A 21,362-nucleotide genomic window follows, 5' to 3' on the forward strand; every position below is an offset into this window, starting at 1 on the left:
CTTGGAAACAGGAAAGGCCTGCTATCTGTACTTTCAGTGATCCAACCAACAGACCCTTCTGAAGTCCCTCATGCAAAGTCCAAGATTACCGAAAGTGGAGCTCAGAAGGGCTCTATATCCTCCACAGTGCACCAGCGCTGAAAGGACTTCCAGGTCTTAGCATAGGCTGCCACTGTCGAGGGCTTCTTAGCTCTGAGAAAAGTGGTAATGACCACATTCAAATAACCCTTGCTTGTCAGGTCTTCACACTCAAGAGCCATACTGTAAGCCCAAAGTGTTCTGGATTCTAAATAGGAACCAGTCCCTGAGTGAGAAGTTACACTTGAACTGGAAGTCTGAAGCCTTTGTCCCTCTAGAGTTGAACTAGGTTTGCATACCATGGTCTGTGAGACCAACTGGGTGCCACTAGGACTACCAAGCCAGGATGGACTGCAATCCTGTGAATGACTCGATTGACCATAGGCCACTGGAGAAACACGTACAAGAGCTCGTTCTCCAGCCACAGCTGGACTAACGTGTCCAACCCCTCACTTCCGAGCTTGGATCTTTGGATGTAAAAACGAGGCATCTTGGTGATCACCGCTAAGGCCATCAAATCAATCTGTGGAGGCCCCCACCACCGAATTATGGCGTTGAATGCCTGTGAAGAAGGAGACCATTTCCCTGGGTTTAGAGTCTGCCAACTGAGAAAGCTGGCCTGTACATTTTCTACTCCTGCCACGTGCCCGGCCGAGAAAGCCTGCAAGTGAGCCTCTGCACTGGAAGAGAAGTTGAGCTTCTAGACGCAGCAAGGCACTTCTGGTGCCTCCTAGCCTGTTGACATATGCTACCACTGTCACATTGTCTAAGAAGATTCTGACTGCCATGCCCTCCAGAGACTTCTCTAGTGTCTGAAGTGCTAAACGAATGGCTCCGAGTTCCAGGCAATTTATGGAACACTTCTGCTGAGCCAAAGACCAATGCCTCTTGACTGGGTGTGTGCTGCAGTGACCCCCAAGCCATAAAAGCTGGCATTGGTTGTTAGTACATCCCAGGAGGAGATGCGAAGAGGGCAACTGCCTGTAGCCACCACCACAGGCTGCTCTTCGCTGACGGTAAACATGAAAGCAGCTGCTGAAGTGAGTCCATCTGAGGAGACCAGCGAGAAAGGAGAGAGCAATTTTCAGGTTCAGATGCAAAATCCTGTGGTTCAGGACCACTACACATATTGCACTAGATATACATTATCATATAATTTTCATTACTTCGTAATAAGCTATCTGAAACCAACTGCATTCTTCAAAGAGCTGCAGACAACAAACAAATTAAATACCATGTGGAAGGTAACACAAATATATAAATTCAAAATTTCAACTTGCAATATTGTAGGTAATAAGTTAGTATGCAAATCAACTCAAAGGAAAAGACATTTCAACAGTGATTTCACAAAAGCATATGATCTGTCTCATTCTGATATGAGCTAATTGAAATAAAGAACTTTTATTTTACTACAATGCGTGTCTGAAATATATAATGAGAAACATAAGCAATAACTGAAAATGTGAGTTATACACGCCTACTAGCTGGTAGAGACTGAGAAGTTCTGTCTTCAGACTACCCTATAACTCTGCTTTGCACCCCCAATTTAGTCAATATTTCATACCAAAGCAAGATGAAGATCCCCAAGCTGATTCTCCCTTATGTGGCTGCACTGCCAAGAGCAATGGAGGGGCATAATCAAAAGAAATGTCTAAGTCCAATTCAGACGTATGGCAGTAGACACCCAAAGTCGGCAGTGGTAAAATGTCCATTCTTGAAAAATACGTCTAGAATTTTATTTTAGTTTTTTGCGAAAATCGTCTATCTGGACATCTAGGCCACTGATCGTCCAGACAACCAGTATGTCTATCTTTATACCACATTTTCAACCAAAAATTCAACTAAGTCCCAAACGCCCAGAACAAGACCATTTGGATGTGGAAGGGGCCAGTATTGTGATGGACCAGCCACCCAGACATAGCAGTAGAGCACAAAAATTTTGCCAGACAAACATCTCACCAGAACTCCCTTATAGGATATGGTGAGCCCCCAAAAAACATACTATACCCACCTGTCTACAATTCCAATAGCCCTTATTGCTGCAGGTAGCACCTATATGGCATAACAGTAGGGTTTTGGGAGGGTTTGGTGGGTTCACATTTTCCACCATGAATGTAGTGGTTAGTGACTTATGGGCCTAGGTCCTCCTCTCTATGGTTCACTAGCTCACCCCTCAGGCTACTTAAGTCACCTGTATGCAGCTGTACTAGGCTTTCCTACAGCAGGTAACAGGTATGTATGTTTTTATTCTGATATTTGTGGCAGTGTGAGGGGGTCAGTGATCATTGGTGGAATGTGTGTGGATCTTTAAGTTGTCTCTGCAGTGGTTATCTGGTCACTTTGAATAACATTTTGGCACTTATACCTGTTTTTTACATCATCTATCTCACAACATATAAGTTTTGTCCAGGAAGTCTCATGAAACATTTGATCATCCCTGCAGGACGACTAAATCTAGGTTGACCCATATCCCGTCCAAATACCGTCCTAACCACTCCTCCAGATAGGCCCCTTTTAACTCTGGGTGCACAGCGGCATTCAGAGGTTTAAAAAGTCCCTGGATAAGTCCAGAAAGTCAGTTTGATTATCGGCATTTGGACGACTTGTCTTTTAGGTTGTTCAAGTGGCCAGGAGGGTTTGGGCTCCCTTCTGGCCCGATATTGTCAGGGAGTTGGGGAGTCGGCGGGGCAAGAGGGCTTGGGCTCCCTTTTGCCCCGATCGTGTCGGGGGTGCCGCGGTTGGCTGGGGCAAGAGGGCTTAAGCTCCCTCTTGCCCCGATCGTGTCGGGGGTGCTGCGGTTGGCTGGGGCAAGAGGGCTTGACATTAGAGAAAGGGCGAACTGCTGGAAGAGGAAGCAGCGCAGGCGCAGGGCTCACGGAAGGGCCGGGACTGCCAAGAGAAAGCAGCAGGACACCGATAGGAGCTTCTACATGATGGGGGAGGGGGGTCGGGAGGCTGTGGGGGTGCGAGCGGTCCTTCAGGGTGGGGGTGCGGGTGGGAGTGCGTGCGAGCGGTCCTTCGGGGTGGGGGTGCGAGCGGTCCTGCGGGGGGTGAATCAGACGTCGGGGGGGGCATCAGGCTTTCAGGGTGGGGACAGGACTTCAAGGGGGAGAGGAGAGTCGGGGCGGGCGAAAGGAGAGTCGGGGTGGCCAGAGGAGAGTCGGGGCGGGCGAAAGGAGAGTCGGGCGGCGATGGGAGTGTCGGGCAGCATGCGCGGTATACGGGTGTGCGCGGTATATAAAAATTTCTGTACATAAATTTGTGTTTTCCGCGCGCTATACCCGTGTGTGCGTTTTACACGGTGCGCGTTATCTACGTGAAAATATGGTAAATGCAGGTAAACAACAAAATTTTCCTTGATTTACTCATGCAACAAAAGATAACCACAAAAATGTGTATTCTGAGGAATAAATTAGGACACCCCCACATATCCTCCCACTTAATATGGCTCAAATCACACACAGATGTAACACATCAGGTGCACATGATTAGAACATTGTTACTCAGCGTTTTGCCCTACTTAAACCTGACATTTAGTTTGGTGTGCTCATGACTGCTGAGGTGAGAGTGAGCACCATGGTGCGATCAAAAGAGCTGTCCAAGGCCTTCAGAAAGAAGATTGTAGCAGCTTATAAATCTGATCTCAAAAGAATTTGACATTAGCTATTCCACGGTCTGGGAAATAGTGTTCAAGTGGAGGACTTTCCAAACAACTGCCAACATGCACTGATTTGGCTGTCCAAGCAAGCTGTCAAGGTTTGGGGATGCTTTGCTGCAGAAGGACCTGGCCAGATTACCATCATAAAATCCATCATGAATTCTACCATGTATCAGAGGGTGCTTGAGGAAAATGTAAGACTATTTGTAAGAAAATTAAAGCTGAACTAGACTCTGCAATACGACAATGACCCAAAATATACCAGTAAATCCACCAAGGACTGAAAACTAAGAAATGGAGAGTCGTGGAGTGGCCGAGTCAAAGCCCTGATCTTAATCCCAATGAGATGTTGTGGGGTGATTTGAAACGGGCTGTACATGCAAGAAACTCCTTAAACATCTCACAGCTGAAATAATTCTGCATTGAAGAGTGAGCCAAACTTTCTTCAGACAGATGCCAGCCACTGGTAGATGGCTATAAGAAGTGTCTCAAAGCAGTTATTTCAGCCAAAGGGAGTAACACTAGCTATTAGGGCGTAGGGTGTCCTAATTTATTCCTCAGTTAGAATATACATTTTTGTGGATATCTTTTGTTTCATGAGTAAATCAAAGAAAATTTTTGTTGTTTACCTGCAATTACATCACTTTCTTTTAAAAAAGATTTGACAGAGAGCTAGAGCTTGAGCTTGTTGCCCATCGTTTGCCATGTTATTGTGCCCAGTATCCAAAACATGTACATAGGAATTTCTACTACTGCTCTTCATCCTTTTGATTAATTGTTCTGTTTATCTGCTGTATATGAAGTTGTAATCTTGTTGATATACCTTCTACTGTGTATGTAAACTTGTAACCCGTTCTGGGCTCTTCTGAAAGGACGGGCTAGAAATGTGACTAAATAAATATACAGAGAACCCCACAAATGTCAGTACTATCTCTACTGGACCACAATATTACTTAATGTCAGAATAATAAATGCATAGAGTTCCATAGACCTTCTGTGATAAATAAGTAAACCTTTAACTAAAAACAATGGAAAAAGACTGCAGAGAGACAAATCTAAAAATATTTGCAAAATACAGTATTTAAAATCACCAAAACTCTGACTAATGACATTTTCTGTGTATATTTCCCATGTCCTCTTAGGGTGCATAAAAATCAATGGCAGGCTACAGATCGTTGCTGTAAACCAGGAGCATGCATACTATGAACCTTTCAAAGCCAGGATTCAAATCTTCCTTCCCCAGTGATGATCCTTTTGACCTTGGGCAAGTCACTAAACCCTCTATTAATTCTGGTACAAAATTTAGTACTAAATGTAATAATGCATATTAAAAGTGACTTAACATACATTACATAAGCCTCATTAAAATTAATGGTGGCCCATTAACTAAGTGTTAATTGCTATGAAGCACATTAAATGCAAATTAATGAATGTTAATATCGAAATGCAAATTAGAAAATATGGCTCAGAATCTACACTCTCATGAGCAAGGAAATAACTATTGCACACGTATGTAACTTATTTGAGCTCACAATTGGAAAGGAGAGCAAACAAATCTAAAATCTTAATCTAGATCTAAAACACACTCTAAAAACTGGCTACTTGTCTACTAACCTCAGGGTCTCTATCCACCCATAGTGGAATCAGCCATGCTAAACCTAAATGAGAAGGCATCTGGTCTTCACTCCCATGATCATAAGGCAGGCACCATTTAGACACCCAATCCTAAACAGAACAAGGAGGAAAAATGAACATTTTTAACAAATACATAAATTAGGCAAAAAAGTGTATATATAGATACCAGCTTAGCACCTTTATTTTTAACTTGCCTTGAGCTTGCTAGTGAAATATTTATTTCTTATATTTGATATGCCTAAGTTTAGTACCACATAAACAACATACTTTGCCAGTTTTATGAAACATCTGAGAATTTAAGAAACATTTATGAGTCTATATGTCTCAAAATTATTTCTTTCCTGGCCTCTTAAGGCAAGAAAGACAGTACCAAAAAAGCAGAAATGTAAAAAAAAAAAAAAAAATAGATCTAGAACAGGGGTAGGGAACTCCAGTCCTTGAGTTCCATATTCCAGTCGGGTTTTCAGGATTTCCACAATGAATATGCATTGAAAGCAGTGCATGCAAATAGATCTCATGCATATTCATTGGGGAAATCCTGAAAACCCGACTGGAATACGGCTCTCGAGGACCGGAGTTCCCTACCTCTGATCCAGAACAATGTTTCTCAAACCAACCCTCAGAACATAACCAATTATGTTTTCCAGATTTTCACAATACAACATTAACGGAATAGATTTGCATGCACTGTCTCCATTGAATGTAAATCTATCTCTTGCCGTTTTATTAGTTATAGAATACAGTCAAACCTTGGTTTGCAAGCATAATTCGTTCCAGAAGCATGCTTGTAATCCAAAGCACTTGTATATCAAAGCAAATTTCCCCATAGGAAATAATGGAAACTCAGACGATTCGTTCCACAACCCAAAAACTTTAATACAAAATATTGTATGTACTTGTATTGCAAGACCTCGCATTGCAGCGTCAGAGAGAGAAGAACCATTGGCTCAGTTGTGATGATGTGACACGTGTATACTGTATGTACTCGTACTGCAAGACTTTGCTTGTATATCAAGTTAAAATTTAATAAAATGTTTTGCTTGTCTTGCAAAACACTTGCAAACCAAGTTACTTGCAATCCAAGGTTTTACTGTACTATCATGTGCATAACTGCTAATTTTAGGCATGACTCTTTACACTAGCCTTTGACATGGTGTAAGCACTCAAGCCTAAACTTAGGCACATGCATGATGATGCATGTTTAATTGTTGGGTGTGTATAGACATTTTTAGTATTGATTTTAAGTGGAATATACTATATTAGATTGTGACCGTTTTTATAACATGTGCAATGTAGTGTCTGATGAAATATTATGAATGTTTTATATGGAAACCGCTTTGGTTCAAGCGGTTTAGAAATTTTAGAAATAATTAATAAATGAATGACTTAATGCAAAATTCTATGACAGCAATTTCGTGCATGATTGTCATTACAGAACTGATGCTTAGCACCCATATTTTTTGTGCCTATTTTTTGGCACACTTTCTTGAATCTACTCCTTAGGAGTATAAATCAGTGTGCTATCGTGCCATCATACTAACAGTTACTATGAGCTAAATCACATGCTAATCGCTTAGTGCGCTTAAAATATCCTCTTAGTACTTAGAAAGAAACCAAGTTCATTGTGAATGGAGGAATGGCCTAGTGGTTAGAATGGCTGCCTCAGTACCCTGAGGTTGCAGATTCAATCCCTGCATAGCTCTTTGTGACCCTGGGTAAGTCACTTCACTCTCCATAGCTCCAGGTACCCTATTGACAGACTTAAAGATCTCAATATGTATACTTTACAGCAGGGGTGCCCAGAAGGTCAATCGCGATCAACCAGTCGATTGCAAAGGAAATGAAAGTCAATCGCAGAGCCCATCCCAGGCTCCGCGATAGACTCGCGTTGCCTTTGCGTTCTCTCTGTTCCCCGACCCCACAACAGGTCAGTAGCAACTTCAGAAGCACTGGGCAAGCCAGCCTCCCCCCTCCAACATCAATTCTGACATCGGAGAGGAAGTTCTGGGCCAGCCAATTGCTGGCCCGGAACTTCCTCTCCGACATCAGAATCGACATTCAGGGGAAGGATGCTGGCCTGTTGTGGCATTAGGAAACAGGGAGAACTCAGCAACAACAGCGGTGGTGGTTTGGGGGCCTGTTCCCAGACGTCAGCGGTGGCTTGGGGGCCCTTTTCCAGATGACAGCCCCAGTGGTGGCTTGGGGAGAAAGAAAGGGGAGACAGAAAGATGGGGAGACAAAAAGACAGGGAGGCAGAACAGGGAGACAGAAAGAATGAAAGGGGGGGGGCATGGAGACATAAAGAAAGAAAGACAGCAGGGAGACAGAAAGAAAGGAGAGGGGGCAGGGAGAGAGGAAGGAAAAGTTGGACTCATGGAAAGACAGAGATGTTGGTTGGGGAATGAAATGAGGTCTGGAGAAGATGAAGCATGCAGGAGGCAGAAAGGAGGAAAGAAATATTGCAAGCACAGTCTTAAGAAGAAAGTGTAACCAGAGACTCATGAAATCACCAGACAGCAAAGGTAGGAAAAATGATTTTATTTTAAATTTAGTGATCAAAATATGTCCATTTTGAGAATTTATATCTGCTGTCTATATTTTGCACTATGGCCCCCTTTTATAAACCGCAGTAGCGGATTTTAGCACAGGGAGCCTATGAGCATTGAGAGCAGTGCGGGGCATTCAGCGCAGCGCCCTGCGCTAAAAACTGCTATTGCAGTTTAGTAAAAAGGGAGCGGGTATATTTGTCTATTTTTGTATAGTTGTTACTGAGGTGACATTGTATATTTTAAAGTCATCTGCCTTGACCTCTTTGAACCCCCACAAAAAATATAAATGATAATTAATATTTTCTCTGCGTACAGTGTGCTTTGTGTTTTTAAAAATTTTATTGTTGGTAGATCATTTTGACTTGGTCATTTTTAAAGTAGCTTGCAAGCCAAAAATTGTGGGCACCCCTGCTTTAGAGGAAAAGCAAGAGAGGGGAGATATAATAGAGACATTTAAATACTTATGTGGCATAAATGCGCATGAGTCGAGTCTCTTTCGTTTGAAAGGAAGCTCTGGAATGAGAGGGCATAGGATGAAGTTAAGAGGTGATAGGCTCAGGAGTAATCTAAGGAAATACTTTTTTACAGAAAGGATGGTAGATGCGTGGAACAATCTCCTGGAAGAAGTGGTGGAGACAAGAGACTGAATTCAAGAAAACTTGGGCTAGGCATGTGGGATCTCTTAGAGAAAGGAAGAGATAATGGTTACTGTGGATGGGCATACTAGATAGACCATTTGACTTTTATTTGCCATCATGTTTCTAGGTTTCTAAATTAGAATTAGCACCTGCTGAAAAGACCAATAAGAAATTTCAGATAGTCAAAATGTGACAGCCATTAGATAAATATGTCCATTATCCTATTCCGTAGCTAGAATATTACAAGCTAGAATATTACTTTAAATTATGAGTACACATGTATTGGTTCTTTTCTTTATCTATTCTTTTCTCTTTTTTAATTGTTATATTTCAATACAAATTTGAACAAAAAAAAAACAAAAAAACCAAGAGTTACTGTGTTCTTAAATCCCAAAGCAGGAGCAGTAAATTGAGCCTTAAGTATCCCTTGTAGAAACAGGTGACAGAAACCAGACAGTAAACTAAATCTATGTAGGTAATTAGTTTTCTCATTTCAATCCATAAAGAATACAAACAAAAAAAAGCTATTCCTGCTCTCACCATATTTTTAGCTTGAACCATCATCTCATGTGACAAGTGAAGCAAGCACAGAACAGTGCTCTTGGTGACCCCTTTTCCCATAAAGGACAATGCATTTCCTCCCCATTCAACATAGAAAGACGATATCACCTGAAAAAAACCAAAATTTTGTGTCAGCTTTGCTTAGGCAAATTAAGAAAATGCAGTGGAACCTTGGTTTGCAAGCATAATTCGTTCCAGAAGCATGCTCGTAAACCAAAGTGCTCGTATATCAAAGCGAGTTTCCCCATAGGAAGTAAGGGAAACTTGTATGATTCGTTCCACATCCCAAAAAGATCCCACCCCAGGCCACTGGCACACTTCTACCCCCACCCCACCACATCCCAAAAAGAATCCCCACCCCCAAGGCCACTGGCGTGCTTCCACCTCACCCCCAGGAACCTGCTTCGCCAACCCCACCCCCGAGAACCAGCAACGTCCCCATAAACCGGCATCGCCCCCCCCCCCCCAGAACCCTTACCACATTCGGGCACCACAACAGGCCAGCATGCAGCACAGCATACAGCAACAACATGCAGCACCAACATACAGGACTTACCGGTGCCGAAAGAGCCTGCTGTCTACTGCTGATCTATGCTGGGCCTTGTGCATCTGCGCATGCTCAAGGCCTTCTGGCTCCTGCTCTCTCTGAGATTCTAATGAGATTCTCAGGGAAACTGAGAATCTCATTAGAATCTCAGAGAGAGCAGGAGCCAGAAGGCCTTGAGCATGCGCAAATGCTCAAGGCCCAGCAGAGATCAGCGGCAGGCGACAGACTCTTTCAGCACCAGCACGTTCTGTGGGTTGGTGCCAGTGCCGGTGTCCAATCGCGGTAAGGGTTTGGGCGGGCAGGTGGACTGGCGATGCGAGGCAAGATTTGCGAGAATGTTTTGTTCTTTGCTCATTTTGCAAAACACTCACAAACCGCGTTACTCACAAACTGAGGTTTGACTGTACCTTGAACCTCTCTCTTATTTACAATTAATTTTTACGAGTTAGCAACGTTGCTGCAACACACAGGTTTATACTTTGCTTTTTTAAAGAACATTTTGCTACAGTTCAGGTTTAAATGATGCGTAATAGTCAAAAATAAGGACAATAAAAGGACTGCAGACAGGTGTACAAGATGCAGGCAAAATTTATTGTGAACAAATAAACAAATTGTTACGTACACATAAACCACTTATAGCAATATGGGACCCATGTTTTGATCAACATTGTCTTCCTCAGGGGTCCTAATAAAGAAAATGTAAACTCAATAATTATATGAGCTGAAGACATTGAATGATTAATTGGTGTATAAAGAAGTAATAATGGTGAAAGTATGTGAATAAGTGTTCACCAGTACATGATAAGAATTAATAAAAACAATAAATAAAGCAGACCATAAAAAGGTGATGTGCGTTTTGTGTTTGGAGATGGAAAAATGAAGAGTGTATTACTATACTAAGGATACTAAACACATCACGAGTTGATGGCCTTGAGATCCAGAAATTGATCTCCAATTGTCTGAATCTTTCTTGGGCATGATAATGAATATGGAGTATCTCCCGGAGTCCGAGTCTGCATCTGAAAGCAGCTCTATTGTTCCAATTTGTAACAGTCTGTGCACAGTGGCTCTGACTTTGGCAAACTTCTCCAGTTGCCCTGCAGGAGAGTCCAGGCAAACTGCAGTGAGGGGCCAACTGAACTCTAGCTTGCATCCCTCTCGTATGATGTCCAGTACCCACTGACCTGTGGAAATCTGCGCTCAATTATTCCAGAACTTTGAAAGTCTTCCTCCTATGCGGAGAAGTTCGGAGGCTGACCTGGTATCATTGGAACTTCTTAGAATTGGCTGCTGGGTAAGAGTCAGATGTTGAAGCATTCCTGGAGCTACTAATCCTTTGTCTAGATCCTTGAAGAAGCTTCATGACACGGGCCCCACAGACCCCTAATTGGGCCTCCTGTAGCAGTGAAAAAAAACCACGGTTGGAACTTCTTGAGCCTCGTTGTTGACTGTCTGGCAAGGACTCTGGACGACAATCCATTACACTAGTCATAAGCTTGTCCAGGACCTTTCCAAAAAGCAATTGACCCATAAAAGGAAGTCTGCTCAAAGTAATCTCTCACCCACTGTCTGATCTATACCACTCTGCCTACTAAGACAGAGTAAGAAGAGACTTTACTCAGACTCTGAGCATGTCATAAATAATATCAGCCACATAATCCACCTCAACCAGTGCCTCCAGAGGACAAACAGCCTCTGCTGCAACAGGAGTCTGGCATAGTATCTTATGGCAGGCTCGCACCAGAAAGGATGCTAAAGCCACTCCTTTAAGGCCCAAGGCCAACACCTCAAATGTCTTTTGAGGACCAGGTCCACCCTACAATCTTGCATATCCTTCAGGATCACTTCTCCTTTGCTAGGCAGAGAAGTTCTCTTTGTAACCTGTGCCTCCAGAGAATCCACCTTAGGAGGAGTGAACAGCTGTTGAAATTTAGCAGCCACGGGATATAATTTCATTATCACCCTGTCCCAGTCAGAAGGGCCTCTGGCGTTTCCCAATGCTCCATTGTCATCCTGGTAATCTCAGGGTGTGAAGTGGCTGTCAGGTTGAGAGGTGCCAAACTGTCGAAATCTGAGGAACTGTCAAGAGGCTGGTGAATGGGAATGTGAGTGTAAACCTCTTTGAGATCTAGAGAACCAATCGTTCTGATCTAAAAGGGGATATAAGGATGCCAGAGACAACATTCAGAATTTTTCTTTGACTAAAGCTCTGAGCGCTCTGAGATCCAAGACAGGATGCAGATCGCCCATCTTCTTCGGAACTAGGAAGTAACAGGAGTAAAACCTCTTGCTCTGCTGTTCCAAGGGAACTTCTTCGATGGCACGGAGACAAAGCAGAGCTTGAGGTTCCTGAAGAAAAAGGGTGGTCTGCGATGAATAGGAAGGATACTCTGTTGGAGGAAGATCTGGTGGAAATGAAGAGAGTATCCTGACAGCACCCAGAGGTCTGATGTAATGATCTCCCAGAGGTGGTAAAAATGATGGAGACGATCTCCAATAGGAAGGGGAGAAGACAGAGGCAGAACGATGGAGGTTATGCTCTGTATCAGATGGTCAAAAAGATTGAGAGACCTTAGGCACAGCAGGAGTCTGAGGTTTTCACTGCCTTTGCTGTTGAGGTTGTTTCTTAGCAGGAGCTCATGTATAAGGAGCTGCTCTCTGTGGAAAATGCCTCTGATAAAATGGAAGAGGCTTGAAGCCTTTAGAGGTAGAAAGCTTAGGTTTAGGTAGAATGATGGAAGCAAACAATTTCTTATGCAAAGACAATCATTTAGTAGCTGCCTCGATGGAGTCATCAAACAATTGATTGCCCTGACAAGGGATGTTGGCCAGACGATCTTGAAGATTGGGGTCCATGTCTACAGTGTGAAGCCAGGAAAGCCGGCGCATTGCTACTGAGAAGGCAGTGACCCTCGAGGAAAGTTCAAATGCATCATAGGAAGATTGAAGAAGATGCATGCGGAGTTGAGCCAGAGTGGTAGTCACATGTTGAAACTCTGGAAGATGATGTTGAGGAATATATGTGAAAAAAAATCAGGCAGGAGGTCAACTAAATGTTTGAAATAAAACGTGAAAACAAAATTGTAATTCAAAACTCTAGTTGCCATAAGATAATTTGATATAGGTGACGACCAAATTTGTCCATGGAGGGACAGCGGTATAAACCTTGGCAGGATTGATCCTTCTCAGAGAAGACTCCACAAGAAGAGACTGATGGGATAATTGAGATTTCTTGAAGCCCTTGCAGTGGACCATCTTGTAACGAGATTCCAGATTTCTTGGCATAGCAGGAATGGAATAAGGTGTTTCAAGATTCCGCTTGAAGGTTTGAGAAAGAAGTCTATTGATGGGCAATTTAAGAGACTCCGCAGGAGGACGAGGCATACCCATTTCCTCCAAATACTCCATAGAATATTTGGAATCGGAGTCCAAAGTACTACTGAGATCCTTACTCATTTGACGTAGGAATGAAGAAAAAGATATCTGCTCCAAGGAAGGGTGACCTCTCGCAAAGCAGAGAACGAAGGTGAAGCTTCTCTGGAGTACTGATACCTGAGGTCTGAATATGCACTGAGAGAATGGATAGAATCCCTCACAGGAGAAGAAGCATAGTTGTAAGGCTCTGGAGGTGGTGTCCTTGGAGTTGGAGGTCTCGAAGAGTCTCGAGGCCTGGAGAAGCGAGGCCTGTCTCAAGAAGAGGACCGGCGCCGGGATGAATGCCTTGACTGATGTGGAGAACTGTGCCTCAAACCAGGCAGGTTCCACCGAGAGGAATGTCAAGGAATCCTCGCCGTATGTCTCGGAATGGGCGACACCTTATGCGAGGAGGGAGAGCTGGAGTGTGGAGATCAAAGTCGAGACCCCAATCTTTGTGTTGAGGTATCTCGAGGCACTCGCATGGACTCTGCTCCTTGGGTAGAGTGCGTAGACTCCAGATGAGACACTCACAAAGACTGGACTCCTTGCATAGAGTGTGTAGAATCCTCTTGAAGCACTCTCAAGGACTCGACTCCTTGCATAGAGTGTGTAGATTCAGCTCAAGGCATTGTCAAGGACTCGACTCCTTGTGATACTGCTGAGTGCTCAGGCTGGACTGCAAGAAGCAGAGTCAAGGCAGGAGTATGTTTGGCACGCAGATTACCAAACTCCTGAGTCATAATGGTCTGGATCATAGCCTGCAAATGTGACACCAAGACTTTAGGATCTGACATATTTGGTGTGGCTGTAGTCTCCAAGGAAGAATGACTCTTCAGTTTGGAGACATGTTTCTTGGGCAATTTCAGAACCATTGTTGGAACAGACTGCTGCGCTACCTGACATGAGGGAGACAGCGAGGAAAATGACTCCTCAGGAGAAGACTTAATAGATTTGCTCAAGGACGAGGACTTTCCAAACGAGGAAGATTTGACTAAGGTTGAGGTCGATGCAGAAGGCGGAACCCCCATGAGAGACTTGACCGGATTTGAGGTTGAGGTCGAGACTGGGGTTAGTAGATCCATACCGCCAAAGATTTTCTCCACCTGAACTCGACGACATTTAATGGCTCGAGGTTGAAGGGTAGCACACTAGGCACACAACTCCGGACGATGGTCAGGTCCTAAACACTGAACACACCACCTATGTGGGTCAGTGAGGGAGATCGCGCACTGGAAACAGTTACACTTCTTGAAGCCTGTGACCGGCTGGGACATTAACGGAAAAAAATAGCCTCAGGGAGATCGAAGCCCGCAGGCCGAGGCAGGCCCCGCCATGACACAAAGAAAAAATAAAATTAAAGTTTTTTTTTTTTTAAAATTAAAATGAAAACACTAAGAACACAGTGACCCTGTAAGAAAATAATACATGAGCCATGGTGAGAGAAGGCACGAAGGAGAACTGAGTCTAGCGCAGAGCATCAAAATAAGACTACTTGGTTCCGTGGAAAACTGAGAATTGTGGAGACGCGCACCCTGAGTCAGGCGGGAAGGCACTCACGCATGCGTGGTGCAGCAGTCACAAACTTTCTAAAGTTCTTCAAGCAAGTCTGCTTGCGAAGCTGTCCGCATCCAGGCTCCGTGGATGACGTCACCCACATGTTGAGAATAGGCTGCCTGCTTGTCCTGGGATAATGAGGAGCTATGGAACAAATACACTTTAAATGAACTGTATGCAGAAATGGAAAGGGAGCCAATGAAGTGACTTGAGGAGAGGGGTGATGTGGGCATAGTGACACTGATGGAATATGAGTGTGCAGCAGAGTTCTGAACAGATTGAAAGGGAGAGAGATGGTTTACAAGGCCAGTTAAAAACAGGTTGCAGTAGACTAGGCGAGAGGTCATGAGGGTATGGAGAAGGGTCTTGGCAGTGTGCTCAGAAAGGAAGCGACCCCAGACCCATAGAGGGACCAGAGGGAGCTAAGTCCAAGGCTCCCGCTCCTCCCCCCTCACATGCCCTGAGGCATGCGGTACACAGATGCTTTTCAGACGACCATCCAGCACATTCCTGGCACAAACCACCTGAGGAGTCCATTATAATCGATTTAAACCAAAACTGAGGTGTTTTGAGGCAGATAGAGGCTTTTAAAATAAAATCATGAAATCCAATATGGTCACCATGGGTGCTACTTGGCGTTAAAAAAAACAGCATGCGGGAGCAAAACAATTTTTTTTCAAAAATCATGAAAATAAGATTTTACAGGTGAGAGACCTATGGAACAACCTCAGAAACCCTTAGCATTGCTAAATTCAGACCTACCCCAAAGTCTCTCATAGACAGTAATGATCTGTACTCACAAAACGTCTATATACTGTACCTGCATCAGCTTCTAACTATAGCTGGAAATGGAGGAGGATTTTCTGCCTCAGACAAGCAAAGATGCTCCAGCAGTTTGTCTCTTTGGATTGCCTTTTATTCAGGCTCACAGAGCTTGAAACCCTTGACCTCACACTTGACCCCACACACTGCCACATGATTCTTTATAGGGGGAGAGGGATGCACTTGACCACCGCGCCTTCGAGCCAGTTGCAGGGTCAATTCAGCCTGCACGCCAGCGGTTGATTTCCACAGGTGTGAGCACCACTCCCATGGGACCTAGTCCCGAGCTTCTAAGTGATACTACAAGCTGACCAGGCAGGTACTCTTTCAAAAGGACTGCACTCCTGGCTGCAGACCCCAATGTCTGGATCCTCTCCCAGGCAGAGCTAACCCATCTCTTAGCATGGGAAAACCTTGCGAACATTAATCAGATTTAACCCGAAAATAAGAAATCCAATGCACAACAGATGAAAAGACACCTTCTCAACTCACTTGCAGAAGTTAAGACTGAAGAGAGAGGGCACTGCTCAGGGAGACAAGGAAGTGAAGCTGATAAAAAAATGATTGAGTTGGGGTATAGAACCCATCCATAAGGAATCGTATGATGTTTGCAAGGGAATTTGGCTTTATAAAATAAGGTACCTATTTTAAACCTTTTGGGCATCTTTGCTGTGTCTTTTTATAAAATCAAGCCCTGTGTGTCCAGCATTATCCTACATGAACTTAAATTAACAAATGCTACATTAATACAATGCACATTATTGACTTTTAATGCTTGTTATAGGGCAAATAATCTGTGCTACTGCCTTAGACACCTTAATAACTACCTCCTTACTTTTATTTTCAGTAAATGCTTTAGAAATTTTATAAGACTAGTCAAATTTTGAATGCTTACAAAAGATGTGCAACTGGATGGCAGCTAATAATAATAATTTTATTCTTATATACCGCCAAAGCCATAGTAGTTCAAGGCAGTTTACAATAAGAGAAGCTGGACAATCAGCGAAGAAAGGCACAATGTAAAGTCATGGAATACATGTAAGCAGAATGCAGAGATAAGAAGGGCTGGAACAATCAGCGAGGATAGGCACACTGTAAAGTCACCAATACATGTAAGCAGAGTACAGAGAGGGTTTGAGAGATCTTGGTTACAAATCGGATAGAGTATAAAGAGATAGGGCAATAGGAGTTCTTAGGTTACAAATCAGTTGTACAAGTTTGTTTTTACTAGTTATCTAATACTTAGATAGGATGAGGAGTGTGTAATTATGTTACCCAGCCAGTTGTTCATTTGGCCTGCTTGGAAAGCAAGTGTTCTGTCCAGGTATCTTTTGTATCGGCAGGCCTTTGTTGTTGGATGGGTGAACATGTGGACTCTGCGTGTAGGCCTGATAGAACAATCCAAGTTCAAATGAGAGACCAAGTACGTAGGGGCTGAACCAAGAATGGATTTGAATCAAAGGCAGGCAAATTTGAACAGGACTCTTGCCTCCAGGGGCAGCCAATGAAGTTTTTGGTAATAGGGGGTTATGCGGTCCCATTTTTTAAAGCCAAAAATCAGACTTACTGCCGAGTTTTGGATAATTCGGATTCTTTGAATGGTTTTCTTGAAAGACCCCAAATAAATGATGTTACAGTAGTCGAGCAAGCTTAGAATGGAGGCTTGCACCAGTAAACGGAAGTTGCATCGAAGTATTTTCTGATAGTTCTTAGTTAGCTAGTTCTAAAGCCTTAACAATTGGTGCTATAGCATGTAAGTTTTGAACTTGGGCTAGTTCAGTCCTTTTATATGTATGCACATTTTCTTTTCTCCATCTTTTTACTTATGATCAGCAAGATTATAGCATTTCTATAATATATAATCATTAAATAGTTTCCCAATATGTAATAAAAGGTACCTCAAGAAGACCAGATAAATATTTCATACATATTGTAATTGGTTCATTTGTTGGAGAGTATGTGCTCCACCCTGGGAGTGCTGTGACATAGACCATCCCACGCACTGTCCTCTCCAGTGAAGGCAACCCATAAAAATGAGGAGCATCAGTCACTCGTAAACAGTGAAGTAACTTCATTGCCAACTGTGTTCTGAAAGTGCCAGCCAGCATCATACATTTTCTGAAAGAAAAACAAACAAGGAAGTATGTGAATATTTTATGATGCGCTTAGTTTTCTTCAACTTGCATGTGATTATGACTAGAAAACAATGGCAGGACAGCTTTCAAAATGCTTCATGACACCAATGGAAGGGCAGCGTTAAAAATCACAAAGTGCTCTGATCTCCCTCAGTTTGGGACTAAACTAGCCTCCCCCCCCAAAAAAAAAATCTGAAGGGAGGATATGATATAATTGCATGTCATCAGTAAATTAATTTCACTACATAAAACACGACCTGTGATACATAATTCTTGTTAATGTTTGCCAACGTGTATGATAATGCATAGCACTCTTTAGTACATCTAGACAAAGAGTGCTGATTGTTTACATTTGGACACAGCAAGGAATTGCACGCATCAGGTCTCCAAAACTAAGAATCAAACAACTTAACCTTGATAATATGAAAATATTTGCTAAAATGCAAGCAGGTGGGCTGGAATGGTTCACAGTCAAAGTACAGGTAACATATAGCTTTAAACAACCCAGTAAGGGTATTCAGTACTTGGCAGTAAATATAGATACACACATAGTGGTATCATGAGGTCAATTATTGGTACTTTACCATTAAACAAAAAATAAATCAGTTTGAGAATATGAAATAGTTTACTGTATATTTTGACATTTCTCTCACTTCTATAGGAGCAGCCTAATAGTTAGTGCAGTGGGCTACGTATTGGAGGAAACTGGATTCAATTCTCCTTGTGACTCTGTACAAGTCACTTAACACTCCAATGCTCCATTTACAACACTTTAGCTTATGGGCTAAGAAAGCACAGTTACTTACCGTAACAGTTGTTATCCAGGGACAGCAGGCAGATATTCCCACATATGGGTGACGTCACCGACGGAGCCCCGCAGCGGACAGCCTCGAAAGCAAACTTGCTTGAAGATCTCGAACTTTCGAGTGCTGCACCGCGCCTGCGCGCGTGCCTTCCCGCCCGAACTAGGGGGCGCATCTCCTGAGAGGATCCTCAGTTCAGATACCTAGCCAAGAAGCCAACCAGGGGAGGTGGGAGGGTTGTGGGAATATCTGCCTGCTGTCCCTGGATAACAACTGTTACGGTAAGTAACTGTGCTTTATCCCAGGACAAGCAGGCAGCATATTCCCACATATGGGTGACCTCCAAGCTAAGTAAAAAGGGATGGAGGGAAGTTGGCAATTTACGAGAAAAGATTATGCAAAACAGATTGGCCAAAATGGCCATCCCTCCTGGATAAAGTATCCAGACAATAATGAGAGGTGAAAGTATGAACCGAGGACCAAGTGGCAGCCTTGCAGATTTCCTCAATAGGAGTTGATCGGAGGAAAGCTACAGATGCCGCCATAGCTCTAACTTTATGGCCCGTCACTCGACCTTGCAGAGGAAGACCAGCCTGAGCATAACAAAAAGAAATGCAAGCAGCCATCCAGTTGTAGATGGTACGCTTCGATATAGGACGACCCAACCTGTTTGGATCAAAGGATATAAAAAGTTGAGGAGACGTTCTGTGAATCTGAGTGCGTTGTAAGTAGAAAGCCAAAGCACGTTTACAGTCCAAGGTATGAAGAGCCGCCTCTCCTGGGTGAGAGTGAGGCTTTGGAAAAAATACAGGTAGAACAATAGACTGATTGATGTGAAATTCTGAAACGACTTTAGGCAAGAATTTAGGATGAGTACGGAGAACAACCTTGTCATGGTGAAAAACTGTGAAAGGTGGATCAGCCACTAGCGCTTGTAACTCACTGACACGACGAGCAGAAGTGAGAGCAATCAGGAACACAACTTTCCAAGTGAGATACTTGAGATGAGCTTTGTCAAGTGGTTCAAAAGGAGATTTCATAAGTTGAGCTAAAACAACATTGAGATCCCAAACCACAGGAGGTGGTTTAAGAGGAGGATGTAGATTGAGAAGTCCTTTCATAAAACGAGAAATCATAGGATGTGCAGAAAGGGATTTGCCCTCCAAAGGCTGATGAAAAGCAGCTATAGCACTAAGATGGACTCGGATAGATGTAGTCTGAAGTCCAGATTGTGACAAATGAAGTAAATAGTCCAGAACTGATGTCAATGAAGCAGATCTGGGTGGTAAATTATGCGTAGAACACCAAGCAGAAAATCTTGTCCACTTTTGACCATAACATTGCCTAGTGGATGGTTTTCTGGAAGCAAGTAAAATATCTTGTACAGATGGAGAGAATTGAGAAAAGTCTGTTACAGAGAAAGGTACCAAGCTGTCAAATGTAGAGACTGTAGATTGGGATGAAGCAAAGATCCTTGATTCTGCGTGAGTAGAGAAGGAAATATTGGTAGAAGTAGAGGCTCCCTGGTGCTGAGTTGAAGTAGAAGGGAGAACCAAGGTTGCCTGGGCCACCGAGGAGCTATCAGAATCATGGTGGCCCGGTCTGATTTCAACTTGACTAGAGTCTTGAGAATCAGAGGAAACGGAGGAAAAGCATAAAGGAACTGATTCCTCCAGTCCAGTAGAAACGCATCCGCTTCGAGACGTTGAGGAGTATAGATGCGGGAGCAAAATTGAGGCAGTTTGAAGTTGAGAGGTGACGCAAACAGATCTATCTGCGGAGTCCCCCAACGAGCAAAAATTTGGCGAAGAGTAGGAGAATTGAGTGTCCATTCGTGAGGTTGTAGAAGACGGCTCAATTTGTCCGCCAAATAGTTGTGTTGACCCTGAATGTAAACTGCTCTGAGGAAGATGTTGTGGAGAATCGCCCACTGCCACAATTTCAGAGCCTCTTGACAGAGGGAGTGAGATCCCGTCCCTCCCTGTTTGTTTACATAATACATGGCTACTTGGTTGTCGGTACGTACCAGAATCACCATGTCGTGAAGAAGATGCTGAAAAGCTTTGAGAGCATAGAATATCGCTCTGAGTTCCAACAGATTTATAGGACACCTCCGGTCTGCTTGGGTCCAGAGCCCTTGAGTGCAAAGACCGTCCACATGGGCTCCCCAGGCATACATTGACGAGTCGGTTGTGAGGACCTTCTGATGAGGAAGAGGGTAAAACATTAAACCTCTTGAAAGATTCAAAGAGAGCATCCACCAACGGAGAGACTTCTTTAATGAAGGAGTGATGGAAATTAGTCGAGTTGGTGGATCCACTGATTGTTGCCATTGAGATGCCAGTGTCCATTGAGGAATGCGAAGATGAAGCCTGGCAAAAGGAACCACATGAACTGTAGAGGCCATGTGACCGAGCAGAACCATCATTTTCCTTGCTGGAACAGAGGAAAGTTGGAAGAATTGTTGAGAAATTTGAAGGAGTGCATCCTGACGTGGTTGTGGAAGGTATGCTCTCAGTTTGATAGTGTCCAGAGTTGCTCCTATGAACTGGAGAGACTGAGAAGGAATCAGTTGAGATTTGGGAAAATTGATGTGAAATCCCAGACTTTGAAGAAAGAGAATAGTCTGTTGGGTCGCTACAATAACCCCTGAAAGAGAGGGAGCCTTGATGAGCCAGTCGTCTAGGTATGGAAATACTTGGAGACCCTGGTTGCGAAGAGCTGCAGCTACAACCACAAGGCATTTTGTGAAAACTCTGGGGGAAGAAGCCAGACCGAAGGGGAGAACTTTGTACTGAAGATGAAGATTTCCTACTTGGAATCTGAGGTACTTGCGAAAAGCTGGATGAATGGGGATATGAGTATAGGCCTCTTTGAGATCGAGGGAGCACATCCAATCCCCTTGATCCATCAAAGAATATAGAGTTGGCAGAGTGAGCATTCGAAATTTCTCTTTGACTAGAAA

General features: G+C 43.5%; 1 protein-coding gene across 3 annotated transcripts in view; it reads right to left on the reverse strand.

Annotated features, from left to right (window-relative positions):
• RTTN (rotatin) overlaps positions 1-21,362 on the reverse strand; it is a 385,080-nt gene that overhangs the window by 158,615 nt on the left and 205,103 nt on the right. For all 3 annotated transcript variants that reach the window (XM_033934249.1, XM_033934250.1, XM_033934251.1), the window contains 3 exons: positions 17,358-17,577; positions 9,099-9,227; positions 5,351-5,461 (listed from right to left, as the gene is read on the reverse strand). In XM_033934249.1, coding sequence (XP_033790140.1) covers positions 5,351-5,461; positions 9,099-9,227; positions 17,358-17,577 — 460 coding nt within the window. The remainder of the gene's footprint in view (positions 1-5,350; positions 5,462-9,098; positions 9,228-17,357; positions 17,578-21,362) is intronic.

This window comes from Geotrypetes seraphini, chromosome 2 (genome assembly GCF_902459505.1).
Source record: "Geotrypetes seraphini chromosome 2, aGeoSer1.1, whole genome shotgun sequence".
Taxonomy (NCBI): Eukaryota; Metazoa; Chordata; class Amphibia; order Gymnophiona; family Dermophiidae; genus Geotrypetes; species Geotrypetes seraphini.